The sequence below is a fragment of the Lytechinus variegatus genome, chromosome 4, assembly GCF_018143015.1.
Source record: "Lytechinus variegatus isolate NC3 chromosome 4, Lvar_3.0, whole genome shotgun sequence".
In the NCBI taxonomy this organism is placed as follows: domain Eukaryota; kingdom Metazoa; phylum Echinodermata; class Echinoidea; order Temnopleuroida; family Toxopneustidae; genus Lytechinus; species Lytechinus variegatus.
Genome location: NC_054743.1, coordinates 9475327 through 9492512, shown reverse-complemented (window position 1 = coordinate 9492512; position 17186 = coordinate 9475327). Strand labels below are relative to the sequence as shown.

Genomic DNA, 17186 nt, shown 5'->3' with positions numbered 1-17186 from the left:
GTCTTCTTTTTGTGATTTGTGCATAAAATTATGAGCTTTGTGGAACCTTCCCCAATGATCTAACCTTTGATAACCGATCAATCTGAGCCTTCATGAGATGTAATGCTGTGGTCCTCTCATTTTTAGCCCAGAATAGCAGAGCCTCTTCAAGAGAGCTTGACCACCCCTCTACGATATTGGTATGGCCCCGCTTCTTCTCCAGTTCCTTCAGATGTACCAAAGCTCTTTCAGCTACCTGTGTAAAGAAAATCAAATATTACAAAAATTCTTTGATATTATATTTGCACTGTGCACTTCTTATTTCAATAATCAACAACTCAGGTCAATTAAAAGTCAAAGTTCTGAATATTATGTATGAAACTAAAAGACTTCATAATTCTTACCTGAAACCTTCCAGCATCTCTTGCCCACTGAACCTGTGTCTTGAGGTGACTTGCAATCCCATTATGCAACTCTCTACGCTGTTCTTCACCTATCCCATCATGCACTAATTGAGATAAGGTGGATCTGAGGGCAAGGGTCGGCTCACTGAACTCAAAGCTGTTATTCATCAGGGGGAGCTGTGAGGTCCATGTGTCAAAGATAGGCTTGCTCTCCATACTGCGTCTGCTGATGACAGTATCATGGCAATAAATTATAACTCTTGACTACTGAAATTTCAATTCCCATAGACAATACATGTAATTAGGTGATGGTTTAAATCTCAGGGATGCTGCAAGAAATTTTTTATCAACTGATTGCAATTTACTGAGACAAATGTACAACTTATATATCAATTGTAACTGAAGTCATGAAGAAAATTTATATTTACTGCTTGTTTCAAGGAGACCAGCGACCAAGTGCATATTTATCATTATTTGCCAGACTTATGACTGATTTATCACCTGAAATTTACTTGCAATTAATTGCTATTGAGTTTAAGTTTCTTGTAGCACCTGAATAGTCGGGTTTACTTCAATTGAACAATAAAATGCTGATTAATGGATATCATAGAATGTTGGCAAATTAAGATTACTTTGGGTAACTATTTAATACATTCTACTTGATTCCCATCTTATGAAGACAAGAATTTTAACTTTACCTTGCAGCAATTGCCCTTACCCCTCCCCCTTCTACTCTGGTTGAGTCAATACATCATTTCAATTCATCAGACCCTTCACAAGAGTTAACAATGCTGCCCAACTTTGGCAAAAGGAAGCAAGTGACACATCAGTCAAATTTGAGTTATTGTTCTTGCTGAAACACCCTTTGCATGTTGCATGTTCAGGCAAAATTTGGGGAAGAAATCATCGTTCTACGGAAAGATATTGAAGAAAATATGCTGTTAAATTGCATTGATGCCTATGTAAATGACGAACACACATTGCTCATTTTCAACAAATGATACTTTTGTTTTTGTATCTTGCTTCTTTTTGCCAAAGTACGGCAGAATAGTTCCAAGCTGTTTCTTTTAACCAAGAATTAAAATCTTTAAAGGACAAGTCCACCCCAACAAAAAGCTGCTTTGGATAGAAAGAGAAAAATCAGACAAGCATAATGCTGAAAATTTCATCAAAATCCAATTTAAAATAAGAAAGTAATGATATTTTTAAGTTTTGTTGAATTTCAGAAATACAGTCACTCACTCACTATTTCTTTTGTATTTTATTATGTGAAATATGAAATACTTTAATTTTCTCCTTATTGCCATGTGAAAAAAAATCATTCCTCCATGAACATGTGGGATTTCATTGTTTTAACATTTTGTGGTTTAAACAAGAGGGTCCTATTTGTCAAATTTGTAAAAATATTCTATAATTTAAACAATAAAAAAAAAAAAATAGTGACTCTCATTTTCATATCACTGAATTGTGCATATAACTGTTTTGTGAAAAATAAGCAAAACTTTAAAAATGTCATAACTTTCTTATTTTGCATCCGATTTTGATAAGTTTTCAGCATTATTCTTGTTTGATTTTTCTCTATTTATTCAAATAAACTTTTTCTAGAGTGGACTTGACCGTAAAACAAGATTCCTTAAATCTTACTTGAGTATGAATGGAGCTGCAACACTGATCTCCTGTAGTCCCCTGAGACTAGTCATGAGAGGGTATATTCTCTGAACACTCTCCAGACTGACATGGGCTAGAAGATGGGTCAATCCTGTCATGGCTCTCTCTATGGCTGACTGGTAGGAGGATTGGTCCTTAGACTTGAGACTACACAGTGCCCTGAACACATTCTCATGGTAGCCAAATGAACCTTTAACAGAGCTGTAAAAAAATTTAGGATTTGTATAAAACATTTGTGTAATAAAGGATGACTGCTCTGTGATGTTTAACTGCAATAAGTTATGATGACATCCAGGTGGGTGTTTCATAAAGCTATTCGTAAGTTACGAGCGAATTGTGACCATTTCTTCAAAACTAAATCAATGCCAAAGGAAATATGGTGTGTATCATTTACCACCAGAAAGGATCAGCACTCATTCGTAAAATCACTTTACAGCTATAATAAAGCTTCATGAAACGCTCAACTGGGGAGCATTTCATGAAAGGACTTGTCGGACGTTTTATCCGACAAGTCCAGTTTTATCCGACAGTTACCATAGTTACAGTGCTTCTCAGCCAATCAAAATCAAGGAAAGATGTGAGATCTGACATCTTGTCGGACAAAAATGTTGATGAAACGCCCCCCTGGAAGCCAAATAACACGTCTACACAGTTCCTCTGCACACACCAGGTACAGGATACTTGTACAAACCACACATTTGGTTGATGACAGATGATTAAGCACCAGCATTACATGTTCAATAACATAAAATCTGGTGCACTACACTTGATGATCTTTTGTGGATCTAGAACTACTGAAGTATACACCTTGGCTCTATAATGTTAGCATACATTACCATATATTCCCTTTATAATTCCTTTCCCATTCTCTCCCTCTCCCCCCCCTCCCATGGTCAAACATACCTCTCTTCTAGATCCAGGTCCCACAATCCATTCCTCCAAGCTGCTTCATACTGGTATTCCAGTAGACCCTGGTCACCCTCACACTGATGACCTTGGGCCTTCTGTCCAGCTAAGTAGGTCTGGAGGATTCCTGATAGACCAAAGTTCTGCATAGCCTGTTTTTAAAATACATGACAAAATAAATCAAATATTTTCTTGATCTTCCTCTGCACTTTGCCTATTTTCATTAACTCCCCAGCTGGTTTATTAATTTCTTATTATCTTCTGAAATTTTCTTAGTATTATTTTATTTATACTTTTATTTCATTTATTCATTTATTTGTATTATTTTGTTTTCGGAGGGGCTTTTATATTCCCCGTTCCCATTTCAGTTCCATTTTTTAGTATGTACACTGAGATTGACATTTTAAAAGTTTATCTTGATGGCATCTCTTTCTATATCTGAAACTATTCTTTGCTGATATTTCTAACTAGTCCTTATTCTCCCTCACAAAGTATATAGAATGATTGGTATATTTGTGGAAACATTTTCTCCATTAAGTACACTTTGAGAGACATAACATTTAAAACAACAACCATAAAATCAAATGGATATTTTAAATTTCTTTCAAAGATGTAATCAACCAATAAATTGATCTAGATGATATCTTTTAATGACAAGATTTCATCAAGATACCTGTAGAAGACCGAGTTGTGTTGCTCCAGATGTAGAGGACTGCATCTGAAGATCATAGGCAGCTAGAGCCTTACCCCATTCACCTTCATGCTCATATGTATGGATTCTGTCTCAAGAAACCAAAGTCCAAATATTTATCTTGGTTACCTTGGAAGAACACTGAAATCAAACATTCACACTGACCTTGAAATAAAAAATTGACAATCATTGATGTTTGATAAACAAAATGTAAAGCAACTGGCAGAAACATAAATAGATACATGCAAACTCTCGTCTAAACTACACACCAATGACCATCATCTGTTTATGAGCAAATTGTAATTACAAATGTTTTTTGTCTAAATCTGAAGGGTATCACAATAGATGGGCCTATGAATACAAAATTGCACACTTAACCTTTCGTGACTCAAACATTTTTAATTACAGGTACTACATTCCCTGAAAAGAGGAAAATAAGAAGAATCAAAGAGAATGAAACTGCTACCTTGCACTTGTATCCACCAGCCTGCCTGCTCCACACCCATACACACTATCAGGTTCTCCTATGCTTCCAAACGCATCCATTAGAAGAGATTGGAGGTTGATGCCAGTTTCCATGGAGATGGATGCTAGTGAGATGGATTCCTGGGAATCCTGGGTGAAGGTTTCTATAGGTCCTCCGCTCCGTGTCGGTGGATTGGCCATCCTATAACAAAAAACAAATATTAGAAATTCTATATATCTCAAAAATTGACAAGGCCATGTATAATAAGAAATACAGAAGACATGTTTCTCTATTAAACAAATGAAATATTAGAATTTCAATGGCTTATAACATCAACTTTAATGGCTTATAACATCAGCTTTAATGACTTATAACATCAGCTTTTTTAAACTTGGAATAAAATCTTATTCAGACCTGTCAGGACAAAATTCTGCAACATTTTTGCGCAAGATGACATTAAGCTGTTGTTCAATCAGATTCCCAATAACAGTAAGAAGAAAATAAACTTAATCAAAAGTATAATGAATTTGATGGCATCATAATTAGCTCCTCATAACCTCAAATAACATGACTTATCACTGATGTCATAAGTTTCTCTCCCCTATTTTTTTTTTTTTTTGGGGGGGGATTTCTAATGCACCGTGATTAGAATACATGAGGTAACTTAAACAGATTGTGTTCCTTGTATCATACCTCAATGGATTGTGTATTGAATCTTAAAATACTTGACTATTGTCTAGAGCGTACCTTTGATGATTGCACCATATCTCAGAGTAGAGCAAACATGTAAAGTGAGCTTCACACATCTGAGCAGCCTGAGCCATCTGAAGATAATCTACATCCAACCAGAAATTATTATCCCATGGAGTCAATCGAGATGTCCTATAATTCATTTATTTAAAAATCAAGATAACGATAATAATGGATATAAAATCAATAAATTTCTTTAACCGAGACAGATAGTCATAGCCTATTAGAGAAAGATAGAGAAGCAGTAATACAACATTAGATATTAATGTGAATGAGATAGTGGTACAATAATGTCATTCCTACCATACACTAAGTAAGAAGGGGGTGTTTCACAAAGATTTAAGTATGGCCTAGAGTCGCACTTAAACACCTAGTTATGTGCAGTATAATAGACATGACCACACTGGTCAGATCATGCAAATATAAGTAAGTAAAGAACTTTTAACTTCTGAAGGTTTCCATGGCAAAGAAGAATAGTGTAGTAGGTTTCACGGTACACCATGTATCTTTCTTGGGCAAATGACGACAAGAACACTCTTGTCGAAACATCAAAATTGGGTGGTCCTTTTCAGGACCAACATTTGCCCAAGAAAGATACATGGTGTACCGTGAAACCTACTACACTAAAGAACTTTTGATCTTACCTACTAGATCTTCCTTGTGTCCTAAGATAGTGGATTGTATCAAGGAGCGTCTTGATTGACCTTTGACCTAAACCTTGGTTTCTCTGATCTACAATAATGAAATAAAAATGCAATGACATTATCAACCTGAATTAAGTTAGAAATTAAAAATGACAGTAAATCATACACTTTCTTATTATCACAGAAGATTCAGGCAACAATGCAACTGAAGCAGATCTGGGTCCCATATGGTAACTTTGCCATTATGTCAACTACCATGGAAACATTGATTTTGATTAGCTGATGAGCCTGTTACAATGGTAGTTACCATAATGGCAAAGTTATCATAATTGCAAGGTTTTTGTAAGAAACATGCTGCCTCCTTAGAAGGAATTTGATGAATGCCCAAAGACCCCACAACAAAAAGTCACTGAAGCATTATCTCGGCTCAGAAGTCAAGCATCCACCTCATGAACGGGAGATTTGTGGTTCAATCCCAGGCCAAGCCATATCAAAGACCTATAAGCCTTCTTGGCACTAAGCATTTAGACTGGATAAGGGTAATGATAACATAGTATGGCATGCAGACAGAGAAGTTTCATAAATAACCGACCAATAACTATCCAATGTAAAATCAAAGTATAACAATTATCATTATCTTCATCAAATGAACAAGATAATCACCTAGTGATCCCGGCATAGGGGTAGGAGCACGACTGTTGATGACCGACTCTGTGAATGTATTAAACACTCCTTTGATCTGCTCCGAGAGTGTCTGTCTATAGAGGGTGTTATCAGCAGTCAGAATATCATGGATCAGGTAGGGGAATACCCTCTCAGCAAACTCAACCTGAACGAAAAGATGGAAATGATAAATGACTCATTCTCCAAAACTAAATCATCTAGAACATGAGATCTCTTTAAGGCTGTCCATTGTTGGGTCATATACTATTATATCAAAGTCTAAAACAGCTTGGAACAATGCTTGAATTTTTATGGTCTCATTAAATTTTGAACAAGACAATAGTAAAACACTTATGAATGAGAATTTATCCCATGTCATAAGTGTCATTAAATTCTTGCGCAGTTAAATTTTTATAATATAACTTGCAACAACTTGTGTTGGCTAGTTTTCAGGATGTTTTTCTATTCTTTTGTTGCAATCATGTATAAGTGTTTGCGGAACAAGCTTGCAGTCTGTGGCTATTGAATTAGAGACAATGGCCACAAGAAGGGTTAACCCATTGACCACAGCAATGTTTACATCCTACACTTAGTACAGGCATCATCAGGTTCTGGTTTCAATTGGTTAATCAAATCAAGTGTTGCCTTCAAATTTTACACATGATTACAACTTTCCATCTTACCTTAGCCAGACAAACTGGTTCTAGCAGCCTTAGGATCTCATCTCTCACTCCACCACTCTTGATCAAAGCCATCGTCAGGTCCTTCAACCATTTATCATGACTCCCTCTCACTGGTTGCCATAGCGACTCATCACCAACATGCCTTACGAAGGCTTCATCAGTGGTGTCAATAGCAGGTAGTTTTATCATCTAGTGATATTAACAAAATAAAAAGAAAAGTGGAATATGTTAATGATAACAGAGCTTTTCAGCAAATCCTGAAAGAAATATCTATGATGGAAGAAACAACAAACCAAATAAGGTACTTTTGAATCATGTATTCTTGTCAACAAGATTGTACATGTACATCTTTGAGTCTATTAAAGATTACTTGCCATCAAATGTACAGTAAATATCTCTCTTTAAGGTAACTTCACTTTACATGTCATCCAAGTTATCCTACTGGCGGAGATCATTTCCCCTTTTCCACAGCAAGCCGAGATTCTAGTTTCAATAAAACTATAGTGAATATATTCATTTCATCTTTAAGAGAGCTGAATCAACTAACTTTTGCAACAAACATCAGAATATATCTGAATACATACCTTATTCTTGGATGATTTGAATGGATACAGATAGGCCAGGAGTGTGTCAATGTTCTGAGCTTTGTACTCCTCATAGAATATCTGTCCACTCCTTGTACCTAGTAACATCTTCAGACACTTGGCAGAGGCTGCGACTACATCAACACTGTCAAAGATAAAGAATAAATAAACTTTTTTACATTACACAGAGTGCAATGAATAACAAGTGGAATGCCTCTGGCCGTCTCACCTGCATCATGCGGTTCAACATAGCAGCAGTGCTGACTTTGAAAACTACTCTAACTCGCACAAGATGTTCAGTGATACATGGTTACTCTTATGTCCACTTTTTATGAACTAGACCAATAAACTTACAGAGATATGATGGTTATTCAACATGGCCAAAGTTCATTGACCTTACATGACCTTTGACCTTGATCATGTGACCTGAAACTTGAACAGGATGTTCAGTGATACTTGATTACTCTTATGTACAAGTTTCATGAATCAGATCCATAAACTTTCAAAGTTATGATGGTAATTCAACAGATACACCCAATTCGGCCAAAGTTCATTGACCTTTGACCTTGGTCATGTGACCTGAAATGCGCACAGGATGTTCAGTGATACTTGATTACTCTAATGTCCAAGTTTAATGAACTAGACCAATAAACTTTCAAAGTTATAATGGTAATTCAACAGATACCCCCGATTCGGCCAAAGTTCATTGACCCTAAATGACCTTTGACCTTAATCATGAGACCTGAAACTTGCACAAAATTTTCAGTGATGCTTGATTACTATTATGTCCAAGTTTCATGAATCAGGTCCATAAACTTTCAAAGTTATGATGGGAATTCAACAGATATCCCCAATTCGGCCAAAGTTCATTGACCCTAAATGACCTTTGACCTTGGTCATGTGACATGAAACTCTAATAGGATGTTCAGTAATACTTGATTAACCTTATGGCCAAGTTTTATTAACTAGGTCCATATACTTTCTAAGTTATGACGTCATTTCAAAAACTTAACCTCAGGTTAAGATTTGATGTTGACGCCGCCGCCGTCGGAAAAGCGGCGCCTATAGTCTCACTCTGCTTCGCAGGTGAGACAAAAACAGTCCCACAATGAAGGTGGGAAAGAATAATGATTGATCTTTGATAATGAATAGGTTACTATATTAACTGTTGAACGTTTAGACCAGATGACATTTCTTAATGTTAAATTTAAATAACATCAAGCAGAAAATATTCTCCAACTTGACATATGGCTTGCTGAATAAATCGAATACCCCTTTCTTACTGACATTTGTAGTTTTCAACATTTTTCCAATTATACAAGGATTAGTTTCTTCCTCAAAATAGACAAGAACAGAATCAGGTAATGACTTTACCTACAGAAATCAATGAACTGTCAGATCATTAATATCACAATTTTCTAAGACAATTCTGACAAACCTTCTTTTAACATAAATGAATTTCATGAAGAAATACTATAATTTCAAATGCAAATATCAAGCATTTGTCTTTGATATAATAATAATAATATGGATCTTTCATGTAGTACAGTTACTAGATGCATATACCCTACTATGTTTGAAACTTGGTGTAATTACAATCATAATGATTTTAGTTTTTAAATTGTGTTTATGTAATATGCATCAGAGAGAACAATAATACTCAATAATTTAAGCAAATTACATTAAATTTAATCATACCAGGGATCAGTAAGGTACTCCTTGAGTAGATGAAGTATAACTGAATTCCTACAGCTGATAGGATCATTGTTGTCACTGAATCTCTTCACAGCCGTTGAGTAGCTGGCTCCATGATCTCCTCCACCCCATTTCTTGAGAGCGATAACAGAGAGATCAGGAGATCCAATCTCACCTAGGCATTGACCTAGTATGAAATGTAAGATCATACGGAAGAGTTATATTAAAGGTAAATGCTAGTTTTGGTAACGATATCAAAATGAGTTCGTACAGAATCCAATGAAATGACCATCAAAGTGTCTGTTTGTATAAATAAAATGCATGTGCCAAAGGATTCTGGAAGAAATTGTGTAATTGCTGAGAAATCAGCAAATAAGCACAGGATTCGGGTAGAGCGTCGGGCCCGACGCTCTAAGCAATAATTATACATTGTCCCATGTGTGCTTATATGTGTTGGGGATCTTCGGTGTGAACATATTTCAGCGTAGATTTCAAGATTTCACAAAGTTCAGTTAATTTAACTGTACCAGATCTAGATCCTGGATGATATACTGACAATTAATCCTTGTTTTACAGACTTTCTCATGAAATAAGTGTTTACTGCAATTACTGGAATTTCTCTTTAATGAGTGGAATGTCTCTGACAGTCTTGCCTGTATTAAAGGTAAGTGTCAGTTTTGGTAACGATATCAAAATGAGTTCGTACAGAATCCAATGAAATGACCACCAAAGTGTCTGTTTGTTTAAATAAGAAATATGTGCCAAAGGATTCTGGAAAAAATTGTGTAATTGCTGAGAAATTAGCAAATAAGCACAGGATTCAGGTCAAGCGTCGGGCACGACATTCAAAACAATAATAACAGACTGTCCCAAATGCGCTTATCTGTGTTGGTAATCTTCAGTGTGAACATCTTTCAGCGTAGATTTCAAGATTTCACACAGTTCAGTTTATGTAACTGTATCATATCTGGCTCCTCGATGATATACTGACAATTGGGCCTGGTTTTACAGACTTTCTCATGAATTCAGTGTTTACTGCAACTACTGGCATTTCTCTTAAAGTGATTCAATATAGCAAATTTTGAAAATAACAATTGAAAAATCATTCACAAAAAACACATTCATATGATGATAAAATACTATTTTCATTGACCCTTTTAAAAAGATTCATGAGCAAGTAATTGTTGGTAGACTGACGTTTAAAAGAACCAGAGTAATTGTTTGTTCCATTCTCAGAAGGTCATCACCCTCAATATCTGTGGTAAAAAAATTAATACCTCTATCTTTGCAGTGTACTGTAACTAAATTAGCAAGAGTCCATCTTAATGCTTAAATGCTATCAGTAAACAATTGAGTAAAAAAAATATTTTTCAGCTAAAACAAATTAACCTGGTGAGGTATGATTGCCCTGATTCCCTTACAGACTTAAAGCAACAAGGAGTTTACAATGTTTTGATGAAATCTTTATGAAATGATTTTCATTGTATCTCTGCATCTCTTTACCTGCTGCTTTCTGTAAAGCAGAAGCTTGGCCATCTTGGTTGCTATGGTTACTATCACACAATGATACCAACTCACAGATGAGTTGCGGAAGAACACTCTCTGCAGCATTTTCTATTTAAAAAAAGTAGAAAGAAAAAGTCTATGAACACCAAAGATTAATACAACAAAGAAGAATAAAAGAACCAAGTGTTCGGGAAAATAATTTCCAAAATGTACTGTTCTTCACCATTAATCTATAAATTTTCTGAAAAAAAAGTGATACCAAACTAACCCACACTGTATATTGTCTTTCACTGACTGTGTTGACATTATAAAAGCTAGTCCTGTAAATATGATTTGAGATTACTATAAACAATATAGTGTATACATATACTTCTGTATGACTAGACTATAATTATATTTACAGGGGAAAGTACTTATTTTGCTACTTTGTAACATTTCATAATGTGGTATGAATTAACCGAGGAGCGAATAAGTATGTTGTCATTTAACCGAGCATGTCATAAGACTACACTTCTCATAACGTTGCATTGTGGGTAAGGAACGGGGCCAGATTGAGAAGGTTACTACATGTACTTGAGGTGGTGCTATAGAAAGCTGTGGGTTTGTATTGGCTTTAAAATTGAAATGAAATGCAATCATGGAGCATAACTGACCTGCACACATAGAGACAAGCAAAGCGAGCTCGGCCTTCCTGGATGCAAGCTCATGATGCAAACTATTCAGCCCCTCCAAAGTATGATTCTTGCTATGCTGACCACCCCTCATTAGAAAATGGTTGATCTCCTGTAAATAATGGAAGCAATCGACATTGACAACATGATCAACAATTTGAAAGATTTGTATACCTTAGAAAGTATTAACTGGGAAGTCACAGAACTTGAAATCTTGCAATGGTCAAACAGGTAATGTGATTCCACTCAATTCAACTCATTACTCTTAAAGTCTTTGCTTCATGGACACTTCATGGACAACTTCTTTAAAACAACCCTCTGTGGTTCTATAACAATTTACCTACACAGATAAAACATTCTTAATCAATTAACAAAAATAGCATTTCTTCTATCATTTTAAAGAGCTAAATAGTTGCTCATTTTTCATCCATTTTCTAGCTCGATTGTATATTTCCCAATATATTAACTCCATAGTGTAGTAAATGACAGAAACAACAATTCTATGTCAAATTTATTCTTGCCAAAGCACACAGCCTGATGTGAGTAGCTTTTATCATCACTTTAAAACCTACATATTTTATGAAACAACACACTAATACTTACAGACAAAAGATTTTTATCTTCCTGTCTGCTTTTGATCTGTTCCAGGACCTTCCTAGCTTTCTTGAGTTCAGTCTTGTCTGGAAGAGGGTTGGTGTCCAGGAGTGCTGCCTCAAGCTTGTCATGGTTCTCAACCACCAGAAAGTCTACAAGAGATAATGCTTGCTTGCTGACATCACCAGGTCTTTTGCCAACTAAAGGGACGACTGCACCTAGGATCACCTCTATATGCTTGCTGAACTCCTAGATAAACAACAAAGAACAAATTATTGCAATGAACATAATAGTCATCTAGTGACACCAAAATCAATGCAGATAGACATGTATGTTATAACATAAAAATCATGCAAACATTGACCAAGTTTACAGTTGGTTCCTTAAAACTTGTGTTACATGTAGTTATTGCAAAAACAAGATATTTTCAGCTTTATGATGACCTGAGACCTTTGATAAAAAAATCCAAAATCTAATCAGATCGTCCCTTCAATATACATACATGAACCATATTTGAAATTGATCCGTGAAGTGGCTCTCCAGTTAACCCGATGATGACACATCTAATAAACTCCATGATCTTTGACAGTTGACACTGAAATCCTCCAAGCTAATCAGATCATCTGCACTCCTATATGCATACTTGGGACAAGTTTGAAGATGATCTGTGAAACAGTTCTGTAGTTTATACCCTGAGATCTAAACAAGGATGGACAAATGAATGACCCCCTGAAAATGCCAATGGAACCATCTACTGTATCATCATGGTCAAAGGCATCCCATGTCATGCATTCTTACCTCTGAACACTTATCCACAGCCTTCTCACTGATATGCCTCAACAGATCAAGACAAGGTAGAGCCAATGATGATGATCCCTCCATGACTGATGACCCGCCCTCCCCTGCCCGATGGATGGTATGGACCAGTGTATAGATCAAGTCCTGTAGGACGTGGACCCAGGATGCTCCTACCTTGGTATCGAGATCCTTGATCAAGAGAAGACCAAAGAGACGATACGCCAGCAGGAGACGGCGTCTCTCGTTGGGTTGCTGACATCGCCACATCCGCAGGTGAAGCTCGAGGAGAACTTTTTGGATACTATCCTAGAGACGGAGGAGAGTACGAGGTATAGTTTGAGGATGGGAGATGCACTGAATCATGCTAAAGCGGAGGGAGGGGTAATATTGCGTCGAATGTGAAAACCAGAGTGAAAACTGGATATAAAACTTCGGAATCTTGACTGATTAACTCTCACAATTATCACATTTTAGAGCTGAAAAAGGAATCAAAATCTTTTCTTTACATACAAATCACATATATTCTTGTATTGAGAACTAGATCCAAGAACATCTTTGTATAAATTCCAGTTGGGCTACACCCATTTCGTCTAATACCCATTTGGTTTTATACCACTAGGCGTATTAGATTACATGAAATGTTTATGAATGGAATAGTCATTTCCAAGAGTGCAAAATGACTATTACATGAGGTCTAAATTGGACAATCTGGGCATTAGACTAAATGAGAATATTGTCGCACGCACCACGAACCTTCCTCTCTGCGCACTTCGATGCGAAAGTTATTTTGGCAGAAAACGCGTTTAAAGAAAAACTTTTCTAAAACCAGCAATAAGTGCACCTACAAGAAGAGCAATTTACCGGCTTCCTCGTTCGATAGTTCAGATTCCAAAGTTTCATCCTGTATCTTTATATTTTCTTGATGTGAATTATTTACGTTACAGTGGGCATCGTAACAGAGCGGACGGTTCTTGGTGAAATCGCGAGGCACAATAGCACACTGTGTCTATCTCGCAGAGAGGACGGTTCGTGGTGCATGCGACGATAGGATTAAATGGGTAACTTAACTTCAACTCAGGTTTAAAGTTGTGGTGTAAGTATGGGAAGCCAAAGTATAAAAAAAAATTCAAGTTGTACATTTCTTATGTTTACTGTGCTCTTTTCCTGATTCATCGATGGTGAAGACAATAATCTATATATACTTCCTAGACAATTATGAATGATTTCAGAGCCAAATGAGCTGAAATATGATATCTCTACCATTGGTGATTGATGTAACAATTGGCTTCCCATACTTAAACCACAACTTTAAACCTGAGTTTAAGTTAAACCTGACTTCAGAATACAGGCCTATGGGTTTAGCTCACTTGGTATTAGACTATCTGAGAAACAGACCAATAGCTTGTAGACCAAAATGAATATAAACCTACTATTGACTATACTACTTACATGTGTCTTTGCCAGGACTGAGATGAGAGTGAGAGAACTACCCCCGGCATGACAGGTTGTCAGGTGATCTAAGGTGGCCTTGATCATGTATGATGTGAAGAAGGGTGGGTCAGGTTCAGGGTCACTTGGGGTCATGAACTTTGAACTCTGGCTAGTCTCTGTCCAAGGCTCATACAACATGGTGAGAAGCTCAACGACAATCAGGTCCAAATGGGACTGGATCCAGGCATTCAGGGTCTGATAAAGTAAAGAGTGAGAAAAATGGTAACTGTCTTGAAATGAAGAACTTCCACATACCTTACAAGTAATGTACATGAATTTCAAGGCATGTTGAAGACAAAATGAAAATGATTTAGTTGTAAAATAATAGAACAGATCAAAACAGTCAAATACATAGAGACAGACAGAAACTCTCACTTCCCGCTTGCTAACATGAATAATTACATTGACTGCAAATATTTATTTATTGTTATGGAATATAAAATCATTATTACAAATATAAACCCTCCTTCATATCTTAATATCCAGTCTTTCTGTTTTCCACTTTTTTCAACTATCACAATTTCTTACAAAACACAAATAAAACTTTTGGATGCAGTACAGGTACAGTGAAACCAGTGGCAAATAACTCAAGTACCTCACAAAACCAAAGTGAGTTAAATTGAATTTGCATGAAGTGTCGCCCTTCCCTTCTGCTGGGGTCCACAGCCAGGTTTCCAGCAATTGCTGGAGAAACGGCATCCCTGATGCAACACTTACCTCTTGTCCTATAGTCTTCTGTAGTTCCTCCAGACATTGTACCGCCCACGCTGCCCTCTCCTTCTCTTCTTCAGCCTTCTCACTATGCTCTGTAGACTGAGCCAGGAGAGGTAGAAGACTAGCTATGGTCCGAGGGAAGGAAGATTTCAAGAGTTCCTTCCAGTCTTGCTTCAGCTCTCCTGCGATTGATTTCACCATATCTATCTTCTTCAGTGTGACTAGGTGAGGTATGATGGTCGTATGGTGCTTGCTTCAAGAGATGGATTAATAACAAGCTAAATTAATTTAGCAATTCAAGAAAACATATTTTATTTTACATCATAAACTACCTCAGCCATGATGATTTGAGAGTATTACACATTAAGGAGGTCAGGGGCCCATTGCAGAAAGAGTTGCATTCAAACGCAACTCCAAAAATCTTGCGCAACTTGATTTTCAGCCAATGAAGCACCCGTATTCGGGACTTGCGCTTGATATTTTGACTTGCGTTTAAACGCAACTCTTTCTGCAACAGGCCCCAGATGTTGATATTTTATGGAATATAGCCCACGGACATGAAACTGCAATCATCAATTGTTATGTTGATGCAACATGCATCATCTTGGGTTCACATGAAGTACCATGGACATCGCTTATACTAGTAATATATGTAAAAACAAGCCAGAGCTAGTGCTAACACAGTTGCTCTATTTAAAAAAGACACATAGCAACTTGAGTTCTCTGCAGAGGCAATACGAGCATTTGATAAGCCGTTGAATTATATCTGATTGATATAGCTGTATAACATATATTTTTAAATACACACAAATGACCATGCCATACCTCAGGAACTCTTGAGAAGATGAGCATCCCAGAACCCCATAGGGGAATTCCCTAATGTCATAGCTCTCCTGAAGCCATTGATGAACCAAGAAACCAAGGTGTAATGCAGCTAGATCTTCTCCACTGCTACAGTGAGTGATACCCTCAGCGATGCAGCTCAATACCTACAACACAGGATACACAAGTCACAATTCTTTTGGCATTAGATTAGTGGATATGAGTAAATTAAGGTGAAAAATACAGCTAGATCTTGTCTACTACTACAGTGAGACATATCTCAGCTATACACCTCATCACCTGTAACAACACAGGATATGCTATGCAAAATATATTCTATTGTCATTAGATTTATGGATATTATTTAGGCAAAGGTGTCAAATTATCTGATGCAACTGTACCAATTCATTTCAGAACATGGAGATCATAAAAGCAATTAAGGATTTCTCATGATAGGCTATAGTAATTACAAAACTCAACAGTTGATCGTACATGTAGATGCAAAGTCAATCATAAAATCATTTATCTGATCCATCAATAAACATCACATTACAGGACATTTCCAACGCCAACTCAACTTTACTTGAAAGAAGTCTGACAAGAGATTGAAAATTATAATTTTCCCAGTCAATTTATCATACCATACAATTTAATAAATATGATGAATTTGTATAGCTATACACTACTAGTATATGGATATATACTACTGCGCTTTGGTACTCATATTTCTTATTCTAGACACTTCAAATTTAAAAATTTCCCTACACATACAGTTGTCCTCAAAATTATTCATAACCCTTGTGGAAAAACATTCTTTGGTACATTCTTTACATGTAAAAGCTATTATGATGTAACTTTCTTTGTATCTTTTGTCTGCTTGTTGCTATGCATGATTTGACATATGAGCTGGCAAGTCTTCATTAGCATAATAATAGATAGGGTCGAAAGTTATTTTTTGCACTTGTTCAGAATTATTCATACCCTTGCCAATACCTCAACAAAAATGTCCTTTTATGAAAATGCACATTATTTTCACTGTCTGGGAATGTGCTATTCTTTGTTCTATATTTATTTCAAGATGTTCCAATGAATTAAATACCCTCTTTGTTAAACAAGCCATTAAACAATGATGGAAAATAGCATCTTTCTAAAAGGGTATAAATAGAGGAAAGCATTCTGGTAATTCTCAGTCTCTGATAATCATGGCCAAGAAGAAGGAGCTCAGTGAGGACCTACGGCAACGTCTTGTGAATGCCCACATTGAGGGAAAAGGTTACAAGGCCATTTCAAAGCAGTATGACATCCCTGTGGCAACAGTCCAGAGCATAATCAAGAAGCACAAGAGGTACAACACTGTGAAGAACCTTAGTGGGCGTGGCAGGAGGTGCAAGGTGTCTCCTAAACTTGCCAGGAAAATCTGCAGAGAGGTCAACAACAACCCCCGGACCACAACCAAG

At 36.5% G+C, this 17186-nt stretch overlaps 1 protein-coding gene across 1 annotated transcript in view; it reads right to left on the bottom strand.

Moving 5' to 3' along the window:
* Window positions 1-17186, bottom strand: part of LOC121413326 (serine-protein kinase ATM-like) — a 65701-nt gene that overhangs the window by 12749 nt on the left and 35766 nt on the right. Inside the window, exons 27-45 of the mRNA XM_041606110.1 lie at window positions 15733-15896; window positions 14911-15160; window positions 14152-14388; window positions 12703-13008; window positions 11914-12153; window positions 11293-11422; window positions 10637-10747; window positions 9137-9320; window positions 7439-7583; window positions 6855-7043; window positions 6172-6337; window positions 5509-5596; window positions 4862-4996; window positions 4115-4315; window positions 3631-3736; window positions 2955-3109; window positions 2028-2252; window positions 384-606; window positions 65-235 (exon numbers count right to left, since the gene is read on the bottom strand). Of these exons, the coding sequence (XP_041462044.1) occupies window positions 65-235; window positions 384-606; window positions 2028-2252; window positions 2955-3109; window positions 3631-3736; window positions 4115-4315; window positions 4862-4996; window positions 5509-5596; window positions 6172-6337; window positions 6855-7043; window positions 7439-7583; window positions 9137-9320; window positions 10637-10747; window positions 11293-11422; window positions 11914-12153; window positions 12703-13008; window positions 14152-14388; window positions 14911-15160; window positions 15733-15896 (3426 nt within the window). The remainder of the gene's footprint in view (window positions 1-64; window positions 236-383; window positions 607-2027; window positions 2253-2954; window positions 3110-3630; window positions 3737-4114; window positions 4316-4861; window positions 4997-5508; window positions 5597-6171; window positions 6338-6854; window positions 7044-7438; window positions 7584-9136; window positions 9321-10636; window positions 10748-11292; window positions 11423-11913; window positions 12154-12702; window positions 13009-14151; window positions 14389-14910; window positions 15161-15732; window positions 15897-17186) is intronic.